At 33.8% G+C, this 23,700-nt stretch overlaps 1 protein-coding gene across 6 annotated transcripts in view; it reads right to left on the reverse strand.

Moving 5' to 3' along the window:
- Positions 1-23,700, reverse strand: part of KIFAP3 (kinesin associated protein 3) — a 175,365-nt gene that overhangs the window by 16,269 nt on the left and 135,396 nt on the right. For all 6 annotated transcript variants that reach the window (XM_063627208.1, XM_063627210.1, XM_063627209.1 and 3 more), the window contains one exon: positions 18,328-18,427. In XM_063627208.1, the coding sequence (XP_063483278.1) occupies positions 18,328-18,427 (100 nt within the window). The remainder of the gene's footprint in view (positions 1-18,327; positions 18,428-23,700) is intronic.

Here is a 23,700-nt window from a genome sequence, read left to right on the forward strand (position 1 = left end):
AAATTATGTTCCTGTTTAAGTGTATTCAAAAGACTATTTAAAATGTTTAGCTTATTCAAAGGGTGCAAGACAGCATTTGTTAATTGTGCCTTTCTACTCTAAAATGAGACCATAGAAATATGTAGCTTTTACTTAAGAATCAAGATAAATACACACAGATTTTACATATACCCATAATTAACTTTAATATTAGAAAAATGATTATAAAATTACTAATAATTTTCTTTAAATACAAAAGAAAGCAGTATTTGAAAATAAATTATATGACAGAGTCCCACACTTGTCTCTTTGGAGCAGGTCTGAGTTCTAATTTATGGAGGAACGGAGCAGTTAGATTACCAAGTAATTTGGGCTAATACTGGAAGACTGCGTGTTAGCCTAAAATTCCTACAGGTGAATTCTCTAAGATTATAGTTCATAATTAATCCTTTAACTCCAGACATCGCCTCCATTTTCAAATGACCACTTTTTTAAAATTAGAAAACCTGATGCATTTTAACAAATCCTTTATAATTTAAAACTCTTCCAATGAAAAGTGTTAAAAATTCATCAATAGCTACGATGTCAGTGTTAAAAGAAGTTCAAAGCCTAAAATGTTTTGTCTCTTGTTCCCTTGGGAGTATCTATCTATGTAAAATGAAAAGTCAGTTTTAACTCAGTAAAACTTTCACCCATGAGATGGGAGTCATAGAAAATCAACATTTATATCAAGCTCCTTGATAAAATGGTTCTCCCCAAACCTGTAATTATTCAAATTACATTTTTTAGGACTCTGATGTGTTTCTAAAGAGGTAATATCTCTATTACAAAGACACAAAAAGCTGCTGTTTCGACTAATCCTTCCAAACTACTTATTGTTTTAAAGAAGTAATTAAACACTAGTGAATTATCAGACCATCAAGGTACGATGTTTTATGAAACAGCATATATAATTTAAAAAGTTGTATTTCAAAAATAATGTGGTTCTTTGTCAAATATTGTACTGCTTAGCTTAGAATGCTATAAAATCTGAACCTATTTACTTTTTTTCTGAGAAAATTCACATTCTCTAGATTTTGTGTGTGTGTATAAGAAGATACTAAAGGTCTGTGTTTTTGTACCAGAAGTTAATGAATGACACACTCCACATAGCATGCTCTTTACAAAAAATGAGGGGGAGTATTATTTAAGATAATGTGGCATTCTTTTCTAAATACCATTAATTCTGTTTCCTCTTAAAATTAAGGAGAATTCAGAAATGTTTAAGATGTTTACTCTACTGGAAATATTTCTAATAGACAAATATTATTTATTCTATTTACAGTAGAATAAACATCTTAAACATCTGAGTTCTCCTTACTTTTTAGAGGAATATATATTATATATATATATTACTCAATATATTGGAGTAACATAAAAGTGGACAGAAACAGGTAAAAGACCATTGATGTCCAGATACTGACAATGTAGTATTACTTTTATAAGCCTGATAATACTATTACCCTTAAATATTTTCAAAACAGCTGAAAGAATAATAAAGAGAACGCTTTAACTCATCTCAAAAAATTATACTTTTAACCCTGAACTATATAAGCCTCTTAAAGAGAGTGAGATTATTTGTTACCGACCTCTATATCCCTAGACCTCATCCAAGTGCTTGTCAACTAAAAAGGTTATGAATAAAGGAAATTTTAAGTGTTAAAAGCAAACATTAAATGATTCTATATTTTATCCTATATTTTGTGCTTTATAAAGTTAATTTCACCTGTCATCACGAAACTTTAAGTAAAATTATAAGTATCTTTTGGAAATAACAGCAATAACAACAAAAAAATCCCAACAGTATATATGCTATTTTTATGATTTATTGACTACTAACAGATCATTAGTTATAACCTGGTAATAGGAAAGAAACATGAACAAGGAAACTCTGTTCATTTTAAGTATGGAGTAGTATTTGTTGCTACAGAACTTAAGCTATTGGACTATGAAAACTAATACAGATTTTTAAAATATTCTGATGATCCTCTAAAGATCCTCTAAAAACACAACCAACTAAAGATAACTTTGAGATGCAAGTCTAAAGATACAACTTTAAGATCCTCCAAAGATACAACCAACTTTAAGATCCTCTAAAGTCATAACCATCCTCTAAAGTTACACTATCCTCTAAAGATACAGCCGTAAAAAGTCTTAATACAAATACTCCCTGATGTTTAAACATGGAGCCATTTCTCCAGGTACAACAAAACTGAAAAAAAAATTTACAGCAAATCAGCAATGAAATTGACTATAACTGAAATTATGTGACTTCCAAGCATGTATTCTACTGATCTTTCTCCATGAAAAATATAACTCCAAGAAAATAATTATTTTGCAATTCTAGTCAGTTGGTTATTGCTATTATTAATGAGAAATTGAATACTAATCATATTATTTCTTCCTCTGTTACGGTGAACATATAATGTTTCTTTAGGCTAGATTAAAGTAGATGGACTAGAAATATGATTTTACACACTTGTAATATTGGGACATTATAAGAGTTGCTTTTGAAAATAAAATTTTTCTATGACAGAGATTGTGCTTATATTCAGTATAGATGGGTACTTCTCAGTATGTTTAATTAGACTTGTAGTAGTATAATACAAGTACACTAAGAATCCCTTAACTGGATCTTAATCATGAAGGCAAGCATCTTCATCTATGTAAAATATACCTAAAGTCTGTTTTTATCTTACCTAGGTTATTAAAAAATTTTCCCATATAGCATAGGCTCCTATCAACAATTTTATAATACAAAGCATATGATACTATAAGCAGGATATATAATACACATCTACTTGATTATATATTTAATAGATGCTATGCATTGTACATTTGAAAGGATACTGAAATAGTAAAAATTAAAATTAAGAAATTATAAACAAGTTCACACTGAAAATAAAACAGCATGGGAAATGGAGTAAGACATCTATGTCTGAATACTGGCTCTCACCTGTATAACTTTTATTAAACAAACGTCTATTGAGAACCTAGCGTGTGCCAGCAGATACAACTTTGAAAAACACAGTCAAAGTTCTTGCCCATCTAGAGACTGTATTCTTGTGGTAGGAGGGAGAGTAAACAAGTGAACAAAAATTAAATTACTAGGTTAGATGAGGGAGAAGCAGCTTCTTTGATAATTCTCTTAGGAAAAGATTCTCTGGAGAAGTAATATTTGAACTGAGACTTGAAAGGTAAGAAGAAGCCAGTTATTTAAAAAGTCAAAAGACTATTCAAGTTAAGCACAAAGGTGACAAAGTGAGAACTTGGTGAATGTCTGGGGAAGAGAAGGGAGTCCAGAGTGGGTAGAATTAACAAGCAATTATAACTGGAACATTTGATGAGGCTGGAGATGTAGATAAGTGTCAAATAATGCAGGACTTTATAGAACATGGTAAGAAGTTTGTATTTTATTACAGGAGTATGGGAAGCCATTAAAGGCACGTGAGAGATGTGATATGACATACTTGAAAAAGATCAGGATGGCTACTGTGGAAAAAGTGAAGCAGAAGGGAAGTGTAGAAGCAGGAAAATTAATTAGGCTATTGAGTGGTTCAGGTGGCAGATGATGGTGGCATGGAATAGGGTACTAACAGTGAAAATGGAAATAAATAGCCAAATTTCAGATCTATTCTAGAAATGAAATGAAAACAACAGGACATGCAGATGGTTTGCAGTGGAGAGAGAGGCTAATGATGAAGAAAAGGGAGATAACAAGGAAGATTCCAAAATTTAAAGCTTGAACTACTGGGTGGATGGTGGTGACACATACTGAGATGAGAAGGTTAAGGGAGGAACCTGTTTATATGTGAGAAATCAAAAGTTAAGTTTGATAATTTTATTAAACATTCAATTGGATAGCATAAGGAATAAGGATGGTGCTGAGAGGACAAGTCTAAGCTAAAAATATAGGTTTACAAATGGTACTTAAAGCCATGGATCTGGATGTAATCCTAGGTGTGGTGGGTGCAGTTAGAAAAGAGGGTCCCCCAAAGTAGGGTATGGATAGAGAACAGGGATATAGCCCTGAAGTAACCAGCATTTAAATGTGGAAAAGAGAAGGAATAGCCAGCAAAGAACATTGGGAAGGAATGACAAAGGGCTCAGGAGGAAAATCAGAAAAATGGGGTATCTTGAGAGCTGAAAGAAGGGAGTTTCAAAAAGCAGGGCCTGGTCAACTGTGTTAAAACCAGCTGAGAGGTAAAGATGAGAATGGTCCATTAGATTTGGCAATACGAAGACTATTGGTGATTTTGACAAGAGTGAGGAAGTTGAAGAGCACATGCTAGTCTTTTGAGAAGTTATGGATAAAAGAATTGAGAAGCAGGAAGTAGTTGGAATATGATGTGGGGCCAAAGAGTTTAACTTTTTAGATTCTGATTTATGTTTATATGCTGACAGGAATGATCCAGTAGAGGGGAAAAGAGTGACAACATAAAAGAAGTCCTTGAAAAGACAAGAATGGGGTCTAGAGTAAAAATGGGTTGATCGGATTTTGAAAAAACTTCTTTCATTGTAATAGAAGAAAGGTGGGCAAAGCTAAGAATAGTTTATTGATTGAGTGGTGGCAAGATAACCTGGGGTAAGTTGCTTAAACCTACATGCTTCAGTTTTCTTAATAATAGTGTCTCCCTTCTTCAGCTGCTGTGAAGAGTAAATTAGATAAGAGATGTAATAAATAGCAATTCATATACTGCCTGGCACTCACTAAATATATTTCAATAATTGCCATCATCATTATTGGTCCATCTATCTCATATTGTACATAGATCTGAAACCATTTAGAGCAGCAGCCCCCAACCTTTTTGGTACCAGGTATTGGTTGTGTGGAATAATTTTTCCATAGATGGGGAAGGAGAGACAATTTTGGGATGAAACTGTTCCACCTCAGATCATCAAGCATTAGTTAGATCCTCATAAGGAGCACACAACATAGATCCGTCGCATGCAGAGTTCACACTAGGGTTTGTGCTCCTATGAGAATCTAATGCTGCTGCACGTGCGACAGGAGGTGGAGCTTAGGCGGTAAGGTTTGCTGGCCTGCTGCTCACCTCCTGCTGTGTGGCCCAGTTCCCAACAGGCCATGGACAGGTACTGGCCCAGGAGGTGGGGACCCCTGATTTAGAGAATACCATTTAAAATAATACAATTAGAATAAAGATTGTGTATGTCACTGAAGTCAGCATTGTGTCTACTCCTTTCTAGCAGTTTCATTTAAAACTCTACTGGACTGTTCATGTCCCCAAAACAAATTCTTTTGAGCAGTTGCACTTGTTTAAGATTTACGTGTGTGTGTGTGTTTAAAGACAACAAAAACTGAAGAAAACAATGTTTACTTCATGCAGAAACTTTCTGTGGACTTGCAAGGTTAGAATTTTGGGCAGATTTAAAGTTGCAAAGAAACAAAGAAGCAAACTATAGAAAAGGCCCTCAGATAAAGTCTAAAATTCCGTTTTCATCTTCATCTTTTTTTCACATGCAAACTATTATGTTACAATTTAAGCAGACATAGGTCTATTTGAAAACAATTCTAAGAGTATAAGCTACATTTTGAAAGTTCAACATTCTGACACTATACCTAATACCTTCGGAAAAGGCCCTGTGAGTGCTGCACCTCTTTCCTTTAAAATGTTCAAACCACTCCTCTTACCCTCTTCTTGGGGTAACTAACAACAGGCATTTCCCCAAAAGTGGATAAAAAATCTCCTTTTTATCAAGAGATCCAACTTTACTGTCCCCAATTCAGAAACAGTCTTCTGAGTTCTCAATACACTTTTGGTTACTGCTTTTATGATAGTTGTCTAAATCAATAAACAAGTATTACATATTTTTTCTTTATCTCAACATTTTGATTTTTATGAGGATGGCAATAACTTTTTTCTGTGAAATTAGATGGCTAAAACAGTAACTGTGACTTCAATCTTCTGGGAAAATATAAGCTGATTTCCTTTTTTGATTTATTTTATAAAATTTTGTATTTCCATATGTAAATTTGACCTAATATAAATATACAATAAAATATATTTATCAATGACTGTCACCCAAGATGGCCCCTTGTGGGTGAATTTCTTGACAAGGAAGTTGCTAACTTCCAGTTGCCAACCATAAAAACAAAGCAGTAGAAAAGATAAGAGGTGTAAGTAAAAAATATATTTAACCTGTATTAACTGAATCAGGTAATTAATGCCTCAATTGAGAGGTTTCATTGTAACAAAAAAGAAAATAAATATGATTCTTTATGTACTTTACTATGAGCATGCACATATTCATGTATAAAATTCAGCTTGCTTAAATGTGATTTTGAAATTCCATTGATTTATTCAACATATTCATAATATTTCCTTTATATGTGTAAGGACCCATTTGATAAGATGGTTTAGTGTATGTTAACAACAATGTTATTTTTACTCTAAGAAGAGCTCTTATAAAGTGGAACTTCAATTTTTTGAAATCCTTGAAATTCCCTTAAATTTCCTTAAGTACTGTGGTGTCTTCTCTATAATGAAAACTGAAAAATAATGTTATGACTCATTAAATAAATTCAGTAAGTATAAACTTATGTTGAAACTAAACATACAAAATAACTAAAGAAATAACAAACCATTTTATTTTATTTGAGGAGAAAAAAGAAAAAAAAGGCTTGGTCTTTTAAAAGGATTAAAATAGACTCAATTTATGGAGTCTTGGAATCTTCACGGCAGTGCAGATGGACTTCCACTTGCCCTCCCCTGCCCCACCTCTGCACACCTTCTCCTCTTAGTTTATTCACATTTTAAATCTTTCTTCCAAGTTTGGCCTGCAACCACTTGACTGGATAAAGTAGGTCACTTGAAAAGGAAGAAAGCCCAATAAAATGAATTGCAAAAGCAACAAGATTAAACTGATTGTGCTGTTTTCATACATTGTAGCTGAAATTCTGCAAATATGCAGTTGGCTGTGGTTTGGCATTCAACAGCATGTGATCAGTAAGAAGGAGGAAATTTTATTCTCATTAACTGCTGCAGATTTACTGCAGTGAAAAAGGGCTATGTAACCCAAGATGTGACAGTACAGAAAGATCAAAGCCATGGACTGGAAACTAAATAAACCCTCTGGCTACTTCCTGCAAGGAAAATTCACTTTGGCAATGTAAAACAGAGCCCAGTTAAAAACTACTCTCAGTTTTATGAGCTGTCATAGCAGTTCAAGTGGTTTGGACTGGCTGAGTTTATAACATTATATTTCCTTGTTTTTGTCTTAGATACTTCTGTAAGCGGTTTTAAAGACGCCCCCCACCCCTTTAAAAAACACAACAACAAAAAACTAATTTCTTTTGGTTGAAACCAAGAAGGTAACCACTAAACTTATTAATGCAGGTAGGTCTTCATTTGCACATTCCTTTCTCATTTAATACAGCTTAATATTTTATTCTTAGATTTATTTGGTAATATAAATTTACTTAATAATTCATCTACAGTCTGTACAATTCCTATTCAGAGTAGGTGCAAATCAGTTTACAGAGCCCATATGGCTCATATCTGAGGAGTTAGCTATTTGTAATAGCACATCTGTAAAGACTATGGGCAATATGGAGATTATGGGAATTAATATTACATTTAAAATTACATTTGAAAACCTGTAGGCCCTAGGTTTTAGCTGTTTCTTAAAAAACAAATATCTTAGAAAAAATATCTAGTTTAATATTTCTAACATAAGAAATCTAACAACTGTTCATAAATAGTTAAATTACATTGTTAAATCAATCAAGACACCAATAGGCTAGATTAAATCTACCTTAAATTAGAAAATATCCCTAAGTTAAGGAGTAAGCTCAATATCATTACATTCATATTTAAAGGAAATAAAAGATGACATGCTCTATTTCTCTCCCTTATTTTTTTTAGAGGGAACAGTGATGCTTATTAACCAATTATATACAATTTTGTTATTCTCATTATAATATAAAGGAGCAAGGCTTTATGATGGTAATTAGCATTATATTACCTTAAAACTCATTTTTGTTTTTTAAAACATGAGCATTTCTAGGTCAAATATGTCATAAGAGCCGTCATCTTTGCTTAAAGATTTTCTACTTTCTTTCCATTTAAATTTACAATTAATTTCTATCTGTAAAGCCAACAAAAATGCAATTAATACATGTGAAAAGTATATGACCTTTAACACTAATCACTCTTAAATGGTGATATAATTAACTTGCCAGACACAACTGGATTAGCTTCCGTGTCATTTTTTCTAGTACAAAGCTATACCATAATTGACATGTTAACATTTTTAAAGGTTCCAGTCATATTCAGGTTACGTTTTAAATTTATAGACTCAATTATGCTGAATTTCTTCTACTAAGTGAAAGTCCTAATGTCACAGGATCCTTGGGGTGTTGCTTTGCCACCCAGAAACCATTGTGGCTGGCGGCACCTTCTCTCTGAGTATTGTTTGCACCTGCTGGGCTCGTTCTGCCCACTAGGCCCTGTAGGCTGTGCTCAGCTTGCGCTACCAAACCTGGATCCCACATCTGCCAAGGGTTAGCCAGGTGTGGAGTGGCGAGGGTTGTGTGGGTGAGCAAGTGCAGGGTCTGGTCACCACGCACAGCAGGCATGCTGGCTGACTGGCTGCTATGGCAGGGTGGGCAGCTCCAGGCACTGGTACAGTTGCTGGCTCTGTGTGAGGCTGCAGATGGACCAGATGTACTGCACGCAGCTTCTGCTCTGAGCAACTGCATCTGGATGAGGGGAACACAGAGGCGCCCAGAAACCTGGAGAAACCGGGAACTGCAGAGCCCCACAGAGGGTGTCACATCCCTGGCTCCCAGGTCTGGGCTCTTGGAAGAGCCACAGCTCTTCCCTCCTTCTTGTTTCCCACAACATGGTGAGTGGGGACAACGTGTTTCAGCCCCGTTTGTGTTACAGCTCTTTGAGTCCTGCCATTTCGGTCCCAAGTTCTTGTTTCCCATCCAGGAAGAATGAGGTAAGTGGACAACTGGAGGGTAAGCAAAGGGGAAGAGGAGCTCCATTGAGTGACGGAACAGCTCTCAGGAGACCCAAAGTAGTAGCTCCTTTCTGCAGGCAGCCTGATGAGTGTCCAGCTCTCAGCAGAGAGGAGATTTTGCAATGGGTAGCTCCTTACAGCAAGCAGGTAATCCCTACGTCTGTACAAGTCTGGCTGAGCCTGGGGTTTTTATAGGCTCAGAAGGGAGGAAGTGCATGCTGATTGGTCCATGGCTGGCCATGGACAGGGGCAGAAAAAGTACAAGTTCTCACTTTGGGTGGAAGACTCCACCTGGAACCGGCAGCCTGGTCCCCAGGCTCAGGCTATCCCTGGCTAGAAGGTGGGGTTTCACTGGGGATTCACTCCTTTTTGCCCACGAGCCTGCCTGTTTCCATCAACGTGCCATCCAGGGCGCCCAGGCAGCCCATACTGAGCCACCTTCAGCACCCCCTGGCCTCCTTCCCTGAGCTTGTAGGTGCCCAAAGCTTCAGAGGGCGCTGAGGCTGTGGCGGGGGGTGGAGGGGGGGTGCTGGTCTGTCAGTACAGCCCCAAGTGCAGGCACACACAGCCAGGTCATGACAGTGCCTGGGCTTGGCTTCAACTTTGCTGCAAAATTGGAGCAGGTGCCAGCAGCAGGGAGAGGCCAGGGAGCAAAAGCAGGCACTTCTGAACCTGCAAGGGGCAGGGGGCCTTCCCCAGGCCCCCAAGAACACAAGGAGGACCTGGTCTCAAGCTGTGGCTGGGCGGCTGCAGCTGCGCCCAGGGGTGCGGGGCTCTTGCCCTGCCAACTTGGCAGGGGGCAGGGCTCCTGCCTCTTCCCAGCCTGACAGTTCTGTGTAGCTCGCAGTGTCAGCTGCGCCTCCCCAACTGCAGCTGGCATCCCTGCAGCAGCTGCTCCAGATGGGCCACTGCCGCCATCACTAATAAAGTTACAATAAATTTGGTTTTATTTGGGAGCATCTTTGGGCTTTCTATACAGCTAATGTGCCTGCCTTCAATATTTTTGCTGAGATTAGCAGATTTAAATTGAACACTAACTTGAAGAGGGTAGTTCTGTCACAACTTCTCTAGTTTCTAAAGTTTCAAAAGAAAGCAAATCACTTGAAATATTTTTCAACTCAGGACTATAATTTCTCTAGGATAAAATATCTTCCCAAGTTTCCAGGATTCTAAGCCTTGATTTGTGGCTCATATGTCTATATTTCAGTTAAGTTTACAATTTACTAATGCCGATGTGTGATAATCTAATAAAATCTGCCCTTAAAGGTTATAGGCCCAATTTACTAATAAAACCTAATTCAATTCTCCTTGGGAAATGCAAATCATTAGTGTCCAAGCAGCAGAACTGAATTTCCTTGCCTTTTCAATACTAGAAAGAAGCTGTCTCTCTAAGAAGTCTAAACAAATAAGAGAAATCAGACCAATATATTAACAAGCCCATGAGGATTCATTTATGAGCATTTTTAAAACAATACCATCATGTATGCAAAAATTTAAACTGGTCAATTAGCTGAATAAATGATTTTTAAGAGGCATTTACCCTTCTAGACTGAGAATATCCCACTTATTTCATTCCCATTTTTTATACAACTGGATTTAATCTGTAGAGAATTTAGTGAACTAACTACTTAAGATAATTTAAAGGTAGTGAACTAATTACTTAATGTGTTAATAAACCCTTAGCTGCTTACTTCCAAGCAAATCTGAATCACCAATTTGCAGTAAACCACGTCAAATGTATTAAATCAAACTGGGTAAACAGTATGTCGTGTTGCACAACAAAACCTACATATCTTACTCTGAATTTTAATAACATTTATTTTAAACTTTCTAAAGTACAGTTCACTGATAAGACTAATATATCTGCTTGTCATCTGGAGGCAATAATGATGTAATAGTAAGAGTGCTGGCTCTTACCAAGCTTAAAGGCTTCACTATTAGCTACCTGGTTTTAGGCTAGTTCCTTAAAAATCTCTGAACCTTAATTTTCACATTGTGAAAATAGGGACAATATTACTCTTTGCCCTATAACCTCACACACTTTTTAATGATCAAATAAGATACATGAAGATTTAAATGCAAGATAAATGTAAGTTATTGTCTTCATATACTTAGATTTAGAGTAAAAAGGCTTAAACATTTTATTCTTGGATCTTTTAGAAGGCTCCTAAGGTATTCCACCTTCTTAACTAAAAAAGTAATTGGGACAGCTGCTATGAAAGTATACAGAAAGAAAAAAGGGATTTCATGTAAAGATTATGTAAGATCAAGACTCTTGTAGTATAAAAATTTTTTATTTGCTTTGATTTTTTTCTCATTAATTAGAACTATATTGTTACATAGCTATTGCACTCTTGTTCTCCTGTTTTTACCATCCCACAAGTTTAAGAGTAAAATGACCACTTCATTATCTTATGAATAATTTTACTTGTCATATAGTACTATTTCTTATGGTTTTACTCAAAAAATTTTACTGTACACTTCTGCTTCATTAATACTGAAGAAGGTGGAAAGAACTTAAAAATTATTACTATTGGTTTTACCTACCTATGTCATTTATTACTTGGCTTGAAATAGATGTTTACATATATTGAAAATAATGTCATTTGGATAACTGAATACAATTATAACAAAAATTTGCACAGATCTGAGTACCATGCCCGAATCACAGCAACTTTTAAAAGTAAACAGGACACTGTATTATTATCCAATCTTACTGTTGCTATAAAGAGGTTCTACTGAGTATGTTTAAATCATGACTTAAAATTCTATTTAAATTGAGAAGCAACCCTTGCAAATATCCCAACCTAGATCCAGCTAAGAACAAGTATTAGGGACCTATGCAAATGTGCATGTCAAGAACAAAGTGTAAATAAAATGTATGACAGTGACTTGCATTCAATGATTTTTTGTTTTTTAATATTATACTATGTTTCATAATACTCATCTTAAAATGTTTACATATTAAGAGTAAGTCAACAAATCTGTTATAATGTTTTAATACATGAAAATCAATATAAATGGATGGAACAAATATTCTTAACCATACTGTCTGCTATCTGTTACTAGAATTACAGATGTGGCAGTGATGTATCCAATTTTATGCTATCAAAACATCATATGTGAATAAAATTTTTATAAAAAACATTTTTAATAAGGAAGAGGAAAATTAAAAGTTCACTGTGGTAAATCCTTTAAAAAGTGAAGAAATTTATGAAAGGTGGATATTTATTGCTAAATGTATCTATTTTGACTTATTTTGACATTCACATATAAAGTTTAGTTAGAGTACCAGCGTAATATAATCTAGTATGTAGACAAAAATCTCATGGCACAAAAATAATGTAAAAATGTTTATTCCACTATGCTCAATGAATCAATTTTCTTTGACACATAATAACTTATTTATCAGTCTTTACGTTTATCTCTGATTATTTCATAGGGACAAATTCTTAGAAATAAAGTTATAGAGTAAAAGGAAGTAAATAATTTAAGGCTCTTGTTCTTTATTACCAAATGCCTTTCATAAAGGTTTTATTAAATCCTACAAGAGGTGTTTAGGAGTACTGTTTTGCTCTGATGTGTGGGTATTAGCATTAGAAATTATTTGGCAATTGATAGGTGAAAATGTTATCTGTCTGCTTTATTTTGTAACCATCATGTCTAGAAAAATGGCTGTCAGTTTTTTTGAAAGGCTTCATGAAGCATGTTTTCTGCTGAGAAAAAGTAATAAATTCATAAATAACAGACAAACTATGATCATCTTTGGTAAAAAAGTAATAACACTAAATAAAGCAGTATTTTAGTCAATGATTATTTTAAAAAGATTTTATAGGTTTTTAGCAATTAGGTTAGTTCTTACAATGCTGAACAAATTGTTGGTGTCAATGTCTATCAAAGAAGATGCTTCTGAGAGGTTCTTTTCACTTTTTTGATCCTTCCATCTAATTGCTATGCTATGGCCACAGTAATGAAGATCATTAGAACTTAAATTATTAGAACAAATGAGTTTGGGTTATTAATTAAAAATTGATAAAGGACTTATCAAAGAAGGAATTTTGCAGGCATATTTACTTTCCTCTCAATATAAAATAATTTTTTGCTTGGCTAAATTAAGGGCTGTAAAATAGACAACTTAGTTTCTCTTTTGAATAACTGCTTTGAAACAAACTCATAATATATAGTTCTAGTAATATGTAGTTCTGTAAACACGGCACAATGCCTTTTAGACAGAGAATATGTAATTTTGAGGTTGCTTTCTCAAGGGAAAAAACAGTAAACTAAATAGCTGAGTATAATTAAGGCAGCCTTACAGCTAAACAAATAAGTCTAATTTTTTTATATGTAGAATTCTAGAATTAAAAAATCACACATTTAAAAATTTGGGTAAAAGATTATTTCTTATATTTTAAAGAAATAATTTGTTAGTTCCCCCCAGTATGATTTTTAAAAGTACAACTAATATCCAACTGTGATTTAGTATTTGAAAAAAGAGACCAAAATAGAAGGCATATGTATATGTAATATATAATACATATAATGCATAAAAAAGTTAATATTAAAGTACGCTAAGAAAAGAAAAAGAGGCAGGCTATAACACACACATAGAAAATGAAAGTTTAAGAGTCAGATGGCTCAGATAATGCATACATCTAGTTTGTCTTTGACTCCACTGAAATGGTCAGTAAATAACATCACTGTGCCAACCACAAAGAAGAACTCCAGGCTCTCTGAAAAATATTTTTCAAAGCCCCAAGGAAACCTAAGCAGTCTCTGCAATTTTTTTTCCAGTTTATGAAAATTGGATTCCTATAAAAGAAAAATGGACCATTTTTACTGCAACAAAAACTGATTTGTAAAAGCTGGAAGCAGTTTAAAAATACCCTTAACATGCGGTTCTTGTTAGTCTTGAAAAGTAAGAGTTATAATAAAAAATGGTGCAAAAATATGGTGCAGATACATGGTATACATAACTGGAAAAAAAGCTAGTCTTGCTCCTATTATTTTTAATTAGCTTCAAAAGCAAGTTCCACTTTACTTTCTAACAGCAGTTCCGATTTTGGGAGGGAAGATTTACATTTGACGCTCTGGGATTGGCAACTCCATAGCTAATGCCTTAGAGCCCTAATGCATTTTCATTAGCTCTAAATGTTGAGAAATCCTGGCGCCAAGAGGTTCAAACTGTAGTGACACATGTCTAAAACCCAGGATTCACTGTCCAACTGCCAATATCTATTTTATCAAACATCCAGTCTTCTTATAGAATGGGATAGATGAGTTTAACAGTTTTCACTGTTTCCAATTAAACTGCCTTGCTATCTTACAAAAATGCAGGTATTCAGATTAAGAAGGACCCCCTGACTTGGATTTTAAGAAAAATAACAATTTCAACTATTTAAATTCTTCTCTAAATCTGGCTTAGTTTCTCAGATTTTAATACATTCATCCTATTACTGAACCTTGTCATTTTATGAAGAAATAAAGAATTTTTCATTAAACAATTAAAAAAACGCTTGTCATACAAATTGGCAATTTGTTATTTATTACATGAATCCACTCAAACTGAAATATTAAGAAAACAGAGAGTGAAAAGCCATGAGAACTGGCTGAAGAGTACGTCACTTGGCACTGTCATATTGTTTCATGTTTTATCCCACATATTGTTATAGTTAAATCATTAAAAACAATGGTAATGATAAAAGTTCACCTTTTATACATTAATCAAGTATTACTCTTTCTCCAGATAACTTGACAGTGCTTATTTATCAAAGACATATGAAGAAGAAGCAGGAAAAGAATTTATAAATCATCTGGACCATTTCCCTGATTTAAAGGAAAAACACCCAACAACTCCAAATAGATAATTTCATCTTTTTAAGATATTTAGAGAATCAGCTTTTTCAATATGTAAAGATCAATTCAGCTATTATTCTTTCACAGTTAACACAAATTCTTCATGTTGTCCATTAAGTCTGCTTATTCTCATCTTTACAGTAGAGATGAAGAATAGGAGTTCAACAACTTCTCTTTAATTAACTTGCATTTCTTGAAAAAGATTCCTACTTTGCTTAAAATCGGTTAAAATTAAAAATTTCAAAAATATTTTTGAATGACCATTATTCAGTTTAATGAGATTTAAATTCACCTATAGGATATCAGGAGCTGAAATGTAGCCATAGTTTAAAATTTCACATTATGCAGCAAAATTATCATATTGAAATATGTGAATAATTATGTAACGATATAAAATACTTAAATCTTTGAATTGAAAAATATGCCACACTTTCAGATCCATGGATACTGTTAAAAAAGAGCTTAGAGGTCCTATTAAAAGAAGAATCTTAACCAACCACAAATGATTGAATAAAAGCAAAAAAGCAAATAATTCCAGAGTAAGTCAGTAAAACAAAGTGTGAAAAAGAAGACTATGAATCTTTGGCTATATTGTGTAATCCATCTGTGGCTCTGCCGATACAGTTTAGGGTCCCTTTTCGTTTCTCCTATTACCTACCACAAAATTTGAGGAAATTCATTGTGAATTATTTCTTCTAAACATGAAAAAAGTGATATAGTTAAATGTGATTGAAGGCCTTAAAAATTACAAAAGAGATGAAAGTCTTAACTTTCTCAGGGAACGTTCTTTCTAAAGGGCAAACAATTCTCAAATGAAAATAATTATAAAATTGTATCATTCTTTTGATTTGAAAAATAGTCTATAGTAAGTTTTATTAACTAATCTTTTAAGTCAGTATTACTGGGATATGTCTTTTGTGAAGTAAAAGAAGCTACTTAAATATTTTTAATTTTGAAAAGAAAGTAAAGGTACAAAGGTAAAAGGATTTTCCCAAAGTCATGTAAAAAAAATCTTCGGACCCAGTACATAACTTGTGGAATACATTTATCTCTCTCGAAACTTTTATTATTTTATAAAGTAATCATTTTTGAATACTAGAAATTAGAGATTTTGCTGAATTGAACAAAAAAGGATTGTTTTCTATATTTTAGTGAAAATGTTTAGTCTTTTAAAAGTCACATAATTAAATAAAAAGCAAGTCTTTCTCAAATAAGTAATTCATGATTTATAGCAGTTGGTTTTTTTTAGATTCACAGTATCTGCAGGAGATACAAAAATAATGTTTTGCTAAAAGTAATGGTAGAATAATTAATCTTATAAATGCTATAAGCAAAATTTTTCAATATAAATATTAAGATCACATATCTAAATCATTTCCTCCTTTCCCAATTATGTTTCAGAAAACATTTGTATGGTGAATTGTCATCTGATAGAGTACAGTATTTATAATGATTAAACAGAGCCTCTATTTAAATAATTATAGCTAATAAAGCCAGAAGCATCAGAAGTAATCAAAAGCCATATGCTTTCTAGTATTTAACCATGTTTAGCTTTTATTTCCTAAAGCAAGGTGTTTCTTACTATGACAATCTAGTACACAGATGAAACAATTTTTAAAGGGCTACTATTTATTTAAGGTACACTACAGAACACTGAACTACACATAAGGTTATTACATTTCATGTAATACTCCTATGATTTTCCACCATGCTTTTAAACTTTGGGTCATGACCATCAGCAAGTTGTAAAATCAATTTAGTGAGTTGCAATTTGCATTTAAAACAGGAAATGGAATATAATAAAATATAATTGTGTATTACAGGTAGAGTACCATTTTAAGAAATTTTTGTTTTACACGTATATATAGGTAGATAAATATATGTAAACAATTTACATATATATGTATAGGTAGAGACATGTATATAAACAAATATGTATGTATGAATTAAGTTCAAATATGAAAGGTATTTCTTTTAATGTGGGTTGTGATCAAAAAAGCTGAAAAATCACTACAGTACGTTTTGTGTCCTCCAAATGAGGCAGCACGTTATACTGGAAAGAACATAAACTTTGGTGATATACACACCTGAGTTCAAATTTTTGCTCCATCATCCTACTTGTGTGAATTGGTTAGTTAACCTTGAATTTTTAGAGCTGTGATTTCTTCATCAGTAAAACATATAATAATACTTGTTTTAAAATGTTGCTGTGCAAGTTAAAATAAATAAGATGAATATTTGTAAAACAGATTATATACAATGGATAATCGATAATGGTTGAAATTATTATAATTAGTATTAGATTAAAACAGCATTACAAGTGGTCACTAAGAGTTATCGCACATTGGTCACAACTGTATTGTTCATTTAAAAAATACATGAACATATCTTACACATAGAAAATAGCTTATCCTAATGAAAAGTAGAATTTAAGAAGAAAAAAATTAATAATTTGATGAAAAAATTAATAGGCTTAAGGGAAAATAACACCGTATCTGTTCACTGGACTAGCTTAATGTGAAATGTCAACGGTCAGCCTTAATTAAAATATTACACCTCTAGGAATGATATGAAGAGGAAAATATTGTTATACTTTCTGGTGAGATTTTAAAAATCTATTATATTATTATGTAATAAAGCTGGATGTATGCTGTGGGGAACTTTATTATAATTGCAAAACAATACTGGCCTGACATTTTTTTTCTCTTAAATATTTTAATAAAGTGCCATCTAGGGAGGAAAAGTCTTCAATTTAATAAAAGCACCAACTTTTTAAAAACAGCTATGTCTTGGGTAATTGTTAAAATACACGTCTTCTGTTCTCATTTTATATTTTAATGGCTTTGGAAAACACTCAAAAACAATCTGCATTCATTAATTAGGCAAAAGTACGGTTTGTGTCAACAGACAATCTATATTTTCCAACTTGAAGAGCATATTTTGTTTTAGATCTGTGATCTCCATTTTTTTTTTTTTTTTTTTTTTTTTTTTTGAGACGAGTCTCGCTCTATCGCCCAGGCTGGAGTATAGTGGCGCGATCTCGGCTCACTGTAAGCTCCGCCTCCTGCGTTCATGCCATTCTCCTGCCTCAGCCTCCTGAGTAGCTGGGACTACAGGCGCCCGCCACTACACCCGGCTAATTTTTTGTACTTTTAGTAGAGACGGGGTTTCACCGTGTTAGCCAGGATGGTGTCGATCTCCTGACCTCGTGATCTGCCTGCCTCGGCCTCCCAAAGTGCTGGGATTACAGGCGTGAACCACCGCACCTGGCCTTGTGATCTCCATTTTTTAAATACAGAAAATGTGACTTCATAAGTTAATTTAAAATCAAACAAACATGCCCTTTAAAAGATTGAGGGTTTTTTTCCCCTCTTAATGAAAAAGAAGAGAAATGGAGAGCGAAGAGGATTTTAGCTTTCCAAAAGCAACAGATACCACACATTAGATTTTTCTTGGAAAACTGTTTACCTGCCAGGAAATGAATGCTGCCCAACAACATCTCCATTTTGAAGGTGGTAATCATTGAAGAAATCGGGACTTATGGCTCCTTCAGAGGCAATTAATCCATCTAGAAAGAAAAAAAAATGGTAACCAGTAAAACATATGTGTAGGAAAAACCAATCTATCAAGCAATACAATAAGAAAATAACTTGTATATTTAATCTATAAAGAAAAACGTTACCATGACATGTTGTTCTCTCTGGGAGTATGAACAGACGACTGTATGTACCTTAAGTACTAGTTCACAATAATGCAGCACAACAACTGAACATTCATTGAGCATCTACTATGTATTTGGCACTATACAGAGAGGAATTAGTCTCTGCCTTCAAGCAGGCTTATGGTCTCGTATGGAGAAGAAAGAAAAAGATAAGGATGGGAAGCAAGGTGGGGACAGACAGTAAGGATGGTTCAGGCTAAGGAAATAGAACAAATAAAGGCAAGGAGGTATTAAATAGTTTGGTATTGGTAAAGGGTAATACTTTATTGTATTTCACAGCTTTATTAGTGTAGCATGATTAGGGAATCAGATATACCAAATAAGTGAATTTCTAAATAAGCAATACTTGACAGTTTAAGTGCCAGACATTAAAACACACGCACAAACTTACATTAGAAATCTTCATATAGTTTACACTCCTTATATTCTTAAAAGGATATACTATACATAAATATTTCTTGATTATTCAATATTCATTATAAATACTAAATATTGTACAGTCCCTAGGGTTGTGAGATATATTTGATTACCTATGCTAAATAGCTCTATACTAGTATGCTTTTTATTTTTCTTTGCTTATAACATGCTTCTTTCCCTAAATTTAAGTATTTGTTAAGACATTTTCCTGATTACAGAGTTATACTACTTTCTCATTTGTTCCAATCTAAGAATCTAGATAACCTATTTTTGATAGAATTATTAATAAGTTAAGAATAAAAAGAATCTGAGGAAAAAAGATCTAAGTGATGGCTTCAGAGCTGTTCAATGAATAGAACAAATACGTTAGGGTATTGCTTTTGTAATAACTATTTGGATAGCTTTGAGGCCTTTCAAAGTTTCCTTTTCTGAAAGTATGCTGGGTTGTTGAGTGGCCTGCAGATAAACATTAGCTAGGTCATACCCACCACATTGTTTATACATTTGGCACACTGTATAGGCAAATTATTCAATCACCAAATGATTATTTTATACTTAGCACATGCATAATACTGTGCTAGGTCCTGTGGGAAATGTATAAAATTACAATACATAACCTCTGTTTTTAAGAATTTTAGTTTAAGTGAAATATAAGACAAACACTTAAGATGCAATTAAAAATGTAATTTATAATAAATGATATACAGAAGGAATGGATATAAGTACCAAATAAGTGTGGAGGCAGTGAAAGCTATAGAGGGGTCAGAAAATTCTACTTTGAGGGGAGGAGGCAGAAGTGTAACAGATTTGAGTCTGGAAAGACAGGTAAGAGTTAAATGATGAAATCTGTTTGAGGAGTAAGGGTCTTAAAAATTGAGTGAATGGTAAAACTAAGTAATAGAGTTGGCAAACGAATTAAGTGGGGTAATTTGTATTTCCATAAGACTCCCATACTACTCATTTGATACATATATCCATTTGTTACACATCATATATTAATGACATATTATTATTTAATTGTCAAATTGTTAATGGACGCCTTTGGTATTTGTCCTATTACTTTACTAACTTTAAAATACTTAAGAGATTGTTTGAGTTTCTACTGAAAGTGTCAGTAATATTTAATCCAGTTTTTATGTCCACTAGAAGTTAAAGTTTCTATAAATCAAAAAGACGAGCTAAACACTGAAAAGTTAAAAAAAATGAAATCATGGAAAATGACAAGACACCACAGACTGACAGTAAAGCAACGTAAAAAAATCAATTTTATATGGATTCTAGCCATATAAAAATTTGTGATTTTATATGGTAAACTTTTTAAAAATGGCTTGGATTTTGTGAAAGTGGCTAAAACTAACAAGGTTAAGAACACAAAAATCAACAAGTTTCTCTGTTAAATTAAAACCAAAGAATTGAGAATCAGAGTTTAAGAAACCTGCCAATTTTAGAGGAACAAAGCTAAGTAAAATGCCAAAATAAAATATATGCCACACATGGAAAATACACACAAAGATATTCGGCATGCCAATAAAATAATTTAACACTAAGAAATATTTCATAAATAAAGCCAAGTGAAAAGATATGTGAATTATGTAAAAAAGTTTATATTTATAAAATATGACATAGTGAAGTGATCCAGATTAGGTAGAAATTAAGTAAAAATCTGACCAAATTCTCAACATCTTATTTTTGTTTCAGAATGCCTATTGTCTTCAAAGGGAACAATGAGTAGCAAAAGGATAAACAGAATACAGGGCACTATAAAATGGGCGATCATCAAATAAAGATCAAATTAAAAATTTTTTACTTTAAAGATTCAGCCAGAAATTTTATAAATCCAGAATACAACTAGTTCAATAATATATCTACTCTTATGTGAATAAAAAAAGAGTAAATTTATACCTCTGAAGTTCTTTTTTTTTTAAGACACAGGGTCTTGCTCTGTTGCACGGGCTGGAGTGCAGTGGTACAATCATAGCTCACTGCAGCCTCAAACTCCTGGGTTCAAGTGATCCTCCTGAGTAGCTGGGACTACAGGGATGTGTACCACCACATCTGGCTAATTTTTAAAATTTGTTGTAGAGATAGAGTATTGCCCAGGCTGGTCTTGAACTTCTGGCCTCAAGTGATCCCTCTTGCCTCAGCCTCCCAAAGTGCTGGGAGTATAGGTATGAGCTACAGTGCCCAACTTCATTTTTAATTTTCCTAGGACACTGTGGTTGATTCAGTAAACTGCAGCTTCTACAGTGCCCTTTATGGCTTGACAAAAGTTAGGCAGCTCTGACATATGAGTAATCTTTCTTTACTAGAATGAGGTATAAAAATTCCGTTAAAGCCTCTCATCTCAAGCACCTCAACTTCTTTGGAAATATCTATTTTTTCTTAACATTGTTCCACCAAAATTAATTCTTTTAGGGAAATATTAAAAAAGAATCATAGCTTCTTATTTATTCTCCAAATAAATCTAGGAGTGTCTTAAATTCCTACTCTAAACTTGTTGTTTCAAAGATACTAACAAGGAACTAAAGTATTTCATGTAACATTGAAATGACCAGAGAACAAACAGGAAACACAGATGATATACACCATAACACTCTAAGCTATAGAGTATTATACATATTTACAGTACTCAATTATATAAAACCTTTTAGACCACAGTTATAAAGCACACCTTTCTGAGATGCCCTAAGTAAGATGACAAAGACAGTTATGAACAAAACAGAGCATATACTAGATCAGTGATGAAACCAAAGCAAATTTGTTGTCAGCACAGGTAATTTATCAACCTTCTGATTTCTGAAAGCCAGTTTTAAAAAACTGGCTTATAAACATTGTGAATTTAAAAAAATACAAAAACTCAATATCTTCTTATATATTATCTTGTATATCATATATTCTTACTGAAATACAGTTCTTTTTTTTAATTCTTTTTCTTTTTGAGATGGAGTCTCACTTTGTTGCCCAGGCTGGTGTGCAGTGGCGCGATCTTGGCACACTGCAACCTCTGCCTCCGGGTTCAAGCGATTCTCCTGTCTCAGCCTCCCGAGTAGCTGGGATTACAGGCATCTGCTACCACATCCGGCTAATTTTTGTATTTTCAATTAGAGACGGGGTTTCACCATGTTGGCTAGGTTGGTCTCGAACTCCTGACCTCAAGTGATCCACTTGCCTTGGCCATCCAAAGTGCTGGGATTACAAGCATGAGCCACTGTGCCAGGCCAACTTTTTTTCTTAAAGAGACAGGGTCTTGCTATTAATAATTGGTCCAGGTTGGAGTGCTGTGGCTGTTCACAGGCACGATCTCACTACTGATAGCATGGGAGTTTTGACTTAATCCCTTTTGGGTCTGGGCCAGTTCACCCTTCCTTAGGCAATCTGGTGGTCTCCAACTCCCAGGAGGTCACCATACTGATGCTGAACTTAGTGGGGACACCCGATTGGCATAGCTCACTATAATCCAGAGCTCTTAAGACTCAAGTAATCCCCTCACCTCAGCCTTCTGAGTAGCTGGGACTACAGGCATATGCCACTATGCCTGAGTAATTTCTTTTTCTTTTCTTTTTTTTGGTAGAGACGAAGTCTCACTACATTGACCAGGCTAGTCTTGAAGTCCTGGCCTCAAACAACCCTCCTGCCTTGGCCTCCCAAAGTGCTGGCATTAGAGCTGTGAGCCACTATGCCCGGCCTCTTTTCATTTCTTAAAGTCAAATGAATATATAATATTGGGCTCTTTGGTGAACTAGCTAAAGGTGAAATTGTGACTTTATGGGAGAAAATAGATGTCAGTAGTGTAGAATATGAGAAAAAGAAATAACTAAAATGATAAATCTTATTAATAATTTATTTGACTATACTTTACAAGACACATCACAGAAATACATAGGTAGTATGAAAACTATGTTTTTTACAATATTCCTGAGATAGAACAAACCATTTTAAGCTTCATATTCCAGTAATACATTCACATACTAAGAATAAGATTCACTACAATTAATGAAGAACAATTAAAAATAAAAAGTCATTTAGATATATGTAGTAGCAATACGGCTTTATAAATGACAAAATATTTCCTCTATGGGTAAAAGTAGTAAAGCAAACAGCTTCATTTCATAATAGCAAAGGACATTAATTAGTGACTACAATCACAATAATTTTAGACTAAGTAAAAAATACTGTACCTAAAGGAGATGCTAGTTTTGTATTTCACATAATACTAAGATTTTTTTTTAAAAACATGGGAGAATCATATACATTTGACTATTAAATAGTCTGAAAATACAGAGAGTGATGCTAATGACTAGAAAATAGCAGATGCCATTTCATTTTAAAGTAAAAGATAAGACCCAGGGAATTACGAGCCTCTCAGTTTGACCTCTGTGGCTGAAAAGCTGCTAAAGCTGTTCTTATCAGAAACAGCCTAAATTTTCAGGGAGACCCAGAGGCTTAAAAACATGGTTCAGGCATTCAAGCAAATCTGCAGTAGTAGAAATTTATCTGATGTTTTCTGATGCTACAATCATACACAATAAAGGAAAGGAGGCTGATATTATCTAGATTTCCATGAGACACATCAAGAAATGCTACAGGGATTCATTTAGTCCATGGACTATCCATGGAAAATGATGTAGGTAAAATAATCACTAAACTAAAAAAAATTGCTTGCTATAAGAAATTTAGTTTTAGACTCACAGCATGTAATTTCT

Source organism: Symphalangus syndactylus, chromosome 12 (assembly GCF_028878055.3).
Source record: "Symphalangus syndactylus isolate Jambi chromosome 12, NHGRI_mSymSyn1-v2.1_pri, whole genome shotgun sequence".
In the NCBI taxonomy this organism is placed as follows: domain Eukaryota; kingdom Metazoa; phylum Chordata; class Mammalia; order Primates; family Hylobatidae; genus Symphalangus; species Symphalangus syndactylus.